This window comes from Athene cunicularia (assembly GCF_003259725.1).
Source record: "Athene cunicularia isolate RWA chromosome 11 unlocalized genomic scaffold, athCun1 chr11_part2, whole genome shotgun sequence".
Classification (NCBI taxonomy): Eukaryota; Metazoa; Chordata; class Aves; order Strigiformes; family Strigidae; genus Athene; species Athene cunicularia.
The window spans coordinates 1804241-1811013 of record NW_020799114.1 but is presented as its reverse complement, the minus strand read 5'-3'; the positions used below and the strand labels follow the sequence as shown (position 1 = coordinate 1811013).

The following is a 6773-nucleotide window of genomic DNA, read 5'->3' as shown; positions in this document are numbered from 1 at the left end:
CCCCCCCCCAGTGCTCCCAATATCCCCAGTGTACCCCCAGTGCTCGCAGAGCCTTCAGGGCCCCCAGCATCCCTCTGCCTGCAGTGTCTTCGCAGACCCCAGTATGCCCAGTACGCCAATACCCCAGTGCCCCTCCAGTGCTCCCAGTTCTCTTGGCGTCCCTTCAGTACCCTTGGTCCCCCCCGCAACGCTTGCAGTGACTCCCCCAGAGCCTCCAGTGCTCCCAGCACACCAGGAGCTGGGAACCACCCTCACTCCCCCGGGGGGCCCCATCCCAGCCCCACGGGCACCCCCAGCCAGGCCCAGGGCGAGGAGGAGGGTCGGGGTGACGGAATGGCGTTGGCAAACCCCGCGGCCGTAACGAGGGTTGATGAGTCGGGACGAAGCTGTAACGAGGAGCTCTGGCACATGCAGGGGGGGCACATACCCCCAGTCCTGTCCCGTCCCCCCAGAACCTCAGCGGAGACGGCACAGGGAGGCCAAGGCGTGGATGAAACTGCCTTTATTGAGAAAAATGGTTTGCTACAAATAACGTCATTGATTTTATTCTTCTTCAAAAAACAGTAGGTCTCGTTAAAAGTTCTAGATATGCAAAAAGTCACAGGGAACACACTGACGAGCGCGGCCGGCAGCGGGCAGAGCCGGACCCGACCCCGGGCAAAGCGGGGAGAGGCAGGAGCTCCCCACCTGGGCCTTAAAGTGCTTTACAAAAGCAGCCATTGCTGCCCCTGCTCTGGCGCTGTGGGGCAAAAAGGAGGAGGAGGAGGAAGGAGACAGAGGTTAACGGTGCTGTCCCGGAGCTCCCTGCAAGCGAGAGCTCGGAGGGAGGCTGCTCCAGGACCTGGGGGGTCCCAGCTGAGGCAGGGACAGGGAAACCCTCCCAGGTCCCTTTTGGGAGATACCAGTGCTCCCAGTCCTACCAATGACATCCCTGGGCTGGGCAGCACTAAGAGAAGATCCCATCCCTCCTCGCTCACCCGGCTCAAGGGAGGGGAGCGAAGCAGCTCCAGGCCTTCCCCTGCCCTCTGCCAGGGGAGCAGACGGGCTCTGCCCGCTCCACGTAGGGCTGCCGGAGGCACAGGGCAGCTCACAGCCCCCAAATCACCCAGTACTATTTAAAAAGTAAAAAACCAAAACAAAACAAGAAGACAGTATTGCTAGAGCGGAGCTGGAGCCAGGTCTCGGATAAACCACCCAAGGGCACTTCTCCAAGGAGGAACACGCTCCCCACACCTCACCCTGCAGCTCCTTCACCGAGGGCTGATGCATGTGACCCCAAAGGTTGGCAGGGTCCCCGCACCAAGCTCCTGTGTCCCCCAGCACCAGCCACGAGCCTTCAGATGGGACGTGGCTTCTACTGCATAGCGCGTGGGGCGGCCACCGGCCAGAGGAGATCCCCTTGCCACCCTCCACCAGCAGCAGGGAGGGCAGAGAGGGACGAGGGCGGGACAAGTCACCAGCATCTTGGAAATCAGCATCTGCTCAGGTGCGCCCCGTTCCCAGGGAGAGGGAGACACGGTCCCTTATTTCAGGGACACAACGCTCCATGTCAGGGTCCCTCACAGCTCCCTCGGACAGACACCCACTGCTCCAGCTCACACCACCCCCGGCACCACCCCGCAGCTCTGCCTGCAAGGGTTAAGCCATCGTAAACTCAACCTCCAGCAAAAGGTGCTGCTGCTCCCCCTGCAAAAAAAAAAAAAAAAAAAAAAAAAAGGCAGCGGGAGCTGCTCGTGCTGCTCTGACCCGGCCTCTCCTGCATCAACACCCGCCTGTGGAGAAACAGGCCGACCAGGCCCAGAAATACCCGGAGAAAACACCCGTGTGCCTCCCACAGCCCCCCAGAATCCCACCCGGCAGCCCCAGGTCTGGCCCCTGCCTCCCGCCTGATTTCAGATCCACAACGTGTTCCGTTTGGTTGGGTTTTTTTAAAAAATATACTTTCTTAATAATGTTCCATAAAAATACTCTTGTCCCTGGTGGCGGATATTGCAGTGGGAAGAGTAACAGCTTCTGTTCCCGCTCTATAAAACGTGGAAAAGGCATCACGCCGATTGATGTAGAAAAATGCAAGAGCTCAGTATCACAAGAGCTGGTACAAAACGAGGAAGGTGAGAATTTCACTGGACGCCGTCCCCGTGTACTCCCCCGAACCTGCTGCTGTCACGGGGCACACGAGGGCAACAGTCTCACCCCGGGATTCAGCTCCTGCCTGCAGCACGGGGGCCAGGCCAGGCCAATGTCTCTGGAAACAGCCTCATAGTTTAAAAAAAGATGCTCCGTGCAGTTTTCCTTCCTTTTCCAAAAGGACGTGGACGATCAGAGTTTCAAACTAGAGTATTTCTGCATAAAACGCATCGTAGTTTTACGTACCTACTCAATTGCAACAGAGAGCGTGAAGACAAATGGTGCCAAAAAGCATCTAATAATAAATAGATCTGGCTATAGGTATATACTCCGTATACGGGTATGAAATGCCTAACCGAGGAATAATCCCAGCCCTTGGGCACCGACTCCTCTCTCCTCGCAGCAGCTGACGTCTCTGCTCGCTCACTGGTCCAGCGCGACGCTGAGGAGCCTCCACCTTCTTCAACAAGGTGAAGTTCGCCCCAAGAGGAGAGGGAAGAGAGGCAGCAGCAGGTCTCCGGGGTGGGGTGGGGGGTTGACGAGCTCCCTGCCTCCCCGGCAGGAGGGCTGAGTGTGCAAAAAGGAGACAGGGTGGTGAAGGGGAGGGGTCCAAACTGACGCTCTGCCGTCACCCTCAGTTCTCGGAGAGAGACAGTGCCAGGGCAGCCTGCAACGCTGCCTCCTCGTCGATGTTATAGTCCTAAAACGTTTAAAAAAAAAAAAAAAAAAAAAAAAAAAGAAAAAAAGGGGGTGGTCAGGAGAGCTGGCACAGCCAGGTCAGTCTCCATCAAGGAAGGGTGGCCACAGCAAGGAGCTCCTCCTGTTCCTTATCATCCCGGCGAGGCCGCGAGCCTCCACCTCCTCCAGCACACAGGTCCCAGGAGCTCTTTGGGGTGTCCTTGGGGCCCATGGTCCCCTCTCCTGCCTGGAATCAGGCAACATCAGCCCTGCCCTTGAACCTGACAGCGGGCGGGGATGAAACATGCCCAGGCCAGAGCTGCGGCCAAGGGGCAGAGCTTTCCAGCAAGGCTGTGGCTTCCCCAGCGCTCCTGCAACACAGCGATGGCTCCCTAAGTGGGGACATTTCCCTGTAAGTAGCTGGGGGTCCCTTTCCCTGACATCTAACGGCCCTGCAATAAAAGCAAGATGCTAACAAAACCTCCCCTTGGTCCCTGAGCCATCGCATCCTCACCCCCACACAAGAGGGGTCATCGATCCCCCCCCAAGCCCCAAGGCTGGGCTCTTCCCCTCCCACGATTTGTGAAGCCTCAAAGAAAAGGGCTTTTGTGTTAATAGATCCTCAGGGGATGGGTTTACTGGAGCACACAGAGGAAAAAACCCATCTTCAGGAGGAGCAGTAACATTTCCCTCTCCTCCTTCAGGGATGTTTTTCTGGTGTGTCTGATGACAACCAGCTCAAGCACCCCTGGGGCAGGTGGGGAGCCCAGCCCCACACCCGGGGGTGTCTCCTGAGTAGGGCTACACAGAATCCCAGAATCATCTGGGTTGGAAAAGCCCCTGCAGCTCCTCCCAGCCGCTCGCCACAGCACACGGGGAAGACGACTCTGTCCGGGCACGGGGCTGTACTCACCACGAAGGTGTCGTAGGAGAACTTGTGCCTGTGGAGGAGGTGCTGGAGAAAGTTGGCACTCTTGTAGCTGGGGTCCCCCCAGGGCATGGCTGAGCAGACTGGGCACACCTGCAGGTAGGGACAATGGGAAACCATGATACGTGGGCACAGACCCCCCCCCAGCTCTGCCTCTACCTCCCAGCGAGGTGAGCAGTGGTCCCCTCCCTTCTGACTGCGGGTGATCTGCAGAGAATGTGCCACACACGGGGTCCCTTGGCACCCCCCGAGCAGATGCCTCAGTGCACAGAGCCCCTGGCACGTGGCCCAGGCTGCTTTTAACCCACTGACAAGTTACACACCCACCCGAGAACCTCCGAGACAGTGCCAGAGCTGCAAATTCCCCATCTCGGTCAACCCAGCAAGGACGGGGAGAGGAAATCCAGCACCACCCGGGCTGCAGGCACAGGGAGATGGAGGCAGCTCATTCCAGAGCAAACAGATGCCTGTCCCCACCTCCCATCAAAGGGATTTACAACAAACCAAACCAGCTGGAAATACAGCTGTTATGTGCAGCAGCAGCTCCGGTGGCTTTGGATGCAGCATCAGCTAGGGGGTATTTGGATTTCCAGGAGTTAATCGGAAAAAAAACCCAGCCCATCCTGGTGCCCCGGCATGGCTCACCACTTTGTTGGGGTCGTTGCGGTGGTTCTCCATGCAGTGCTTCACCAGTTCCTGCTGGTCCAGGTTCCGGGCCCCGCAGTACGGGCACACGAACGTCGAGCGATTGGGAATGTTGCTAAATAGACCAAGGATGAGCTCAGATCCCCCAGGAAGAGATGGGATTAACTCCTTCCCAACTAATCAGCTGCCTCCTGCTCGGCTCTGTACCCCGGCAGACAGCAGCCCAGCCCAATCCCACCCCAGCCACAGGCTGAACCACCCTGGTTTGGTCGGTCTTTCCTCCCACATCCCACAAAACACAAGGCAGCAGATGCCAGGAGGCAAAAGACTGCGATTGCCCAGGGGAAAGCAAAACCCACACTTGGATTTTAGGGTTTGAAACGAAGATGGAGGGGAACACGGGTGCAGGCTGCAAGGAGGGAGACATTTCCCTACCCGGCGCACGGTGGTACCTGGGGATAGGCTGGGATGTGGGGACAACGGGAACAAATTTGGGGCAGTTAGCCATCTGCTCCTGCACCTTCGCACAGGATGAGACGTGAGAGCGCATTTTTGCAAGGGTCACCTGGAGAAAAAGGAGAGAAGAAACGTTCCTTGAGGCTGCGACACCTTCCACAGTGCCGGAGCCTCGGGAGAGCGGTTTTGGTCGACGCTGGTCTGCGCAGGATGACCCACATCGGCGTGGAAATGCTGCACAGCCTGTGCTTCCTCACAGGACAGAGGTTTGGGGTTGTGTGCTCGCTGCACGTGTCCCCAGAGGTCACACAAGAGCCACCTAGGCTGCATTATTGTAGCACTGGCTCTATTTTCCTTTGCAAAGGAGGAACTGCTGACGGGCGGAAACCTCTGACTGCTCTGACACCATATGCGATCGTTCGCGGGCACTGTCAGGGAATCCCAGAATCATCTGGGTTGGAAAAGCCCTTGCAGCTACTCCAACCCAACCATGACCCTGTCATGCGGGATCCGAACACTGTGCCCGCACAGGATGGGAACAGGCAGCCTTCCCCCACGAGCTTTACCTTCTTGCTGCAGCCTCTGCAGGGAGCCTTGTAGGACGAAAGCTGCTTCTCCACGCTGGAAGCTTTTTCCACCTTCTTGGGGTCGAAGGGCATGCGGCAGAGCGGGCAGAGCGGGGATGGCACTTGCAGGCAGGGCTGCAGACACTCCCCGCAAAACCTGGGGGCACAGAGAGCAACAGTGGGTGGCCCAGCAGCATCCCAGCCCCGGAGGAGGAGGAAGAGGAGGGGGAGCAGGACCCCAGACCCGGGGCACACCCGCTCTCAGGGACTACCTGCAGTAGTCTGCAGGGCAGCCCCAAAACGCAGAGATCTGCATCCTCACTGGGAGAACTGGCCAGAACTGGGAGGTTGGGAGAGGGGGCTGGGAGGTCAGGCACAGCCCAAGCCCTGAAGAAGCTCCCTGGATGCGCAGCCGGGGTGCAGACAACGCCGCTGCTCCGAGACCCATGGCTGGGAGTGGATTTGAACAGAGCCAAAAAAAAAAAACCCGAAACGGTGCCAAGGATCCAGGCTGCACAGGAATAAAACGAGCAAGTGCCCTGGAGCCCGGCTCATCTCATTTCAAGGTCCGCAGGAGTGCGGATAAGAAATCAAAGCAGCAGAGAGGAAGCGCAGGAAGGAACCACTGGGCAGGAGGCAAAGCAGCTGGGTCGCCACAAAGCCAACTGTCACAGTGTCCCCAACCCCTCCGCCTGCCTACCTAGGTCGTGTCACCCAGGATGGGGGAAGGAAACGCTGCTAAACCTCTGCTCTGGCATGGGGGGCGGGTCATGGTGCCACTACTATCATCCCCGGCCCCAGTCAAGCTGGAGGGGGTGCGGGGAAGAGCAAGACTCTGCTGGGGCACCAAGCAAAGCCATGGCCTCAGTGGGGCCCAAGGTGTCTCTAAAACCCAGTATGAAAGGGGGCCAAGGTGTCACCGAAACACTGGGGTGACAAATGGACCCCAGCTCCCCATGGTAGTGTCCCCCGGGTGTCCTCTCCCTGGGTACTTGGGGCTACGGGAGCAGGGCACAGCACCCATGGGGGTCAGGGCAGGATTCCCACGCAGGTGTGACCCCAGCCAGCACTGCCAGGGTCAGGGCGCTGGGAGCAGAGTTTGTGGGAGATCCTGGGGGCAGGAACCGAGTCTGGGTGCAGAGGGAGAAAGGGGCTGGGGTCAGGGTGGGACCTTTGGTTGCACCCACATCGGGTCCAGGCTGAGGGACAGGACAACACCCAGCTCCCTGGAGGGAAAGGGGTTCAGTGCTAGCAGAGCTGCTGGGCGTGAGAAGTGGGGCCAAGCACCACCCGGAGGGTGGGATGGGGGCCCTGGCACTGGGCTGGGGGTGTCAGTACCAGGCTGTGGGGGGTGAGATGGAGGGTCCTGGTAC

At 58.8% G+C, this 6773-nt stretch overlaps 1 protein-coding gene across 1 annotated transcript in view; it reads right to left on the bottom strand.

The window, feature by feature from the left end:
• Positions 1–485: 485 nt before the first annotated feature.
• Positions 486–6773, bottom strand: part of LOC113484603 (piezo-type mechanosensitive ion channel component 1-like) — a 17429-nt gene continuing 11141 nt past the window's right edge. Inside the window, exons 16-20 of the mRNA XM_026857023.1 lie at positions 5401–5658; positions 4831–4943; positions 4379–4493; positions 3719–3826; positions 486–2827 (exon numbers count right to left, since the gene is read on the bottom strand). Coding sequence (XP_026712824.1) covers positions 2762–2827; positions 3719–3826; positions 4379–4493; positions 4831–4943; positions 5401–5658 — 660 coding nt within the window. The 3' untranslated portion in view covers positions 486–2761. The remainder of the gene's footprint in view (positions 2828–3718; positions 3827–4378; positions 4494–4830; positions 4944–5400; positions 5659–6773) is intronic.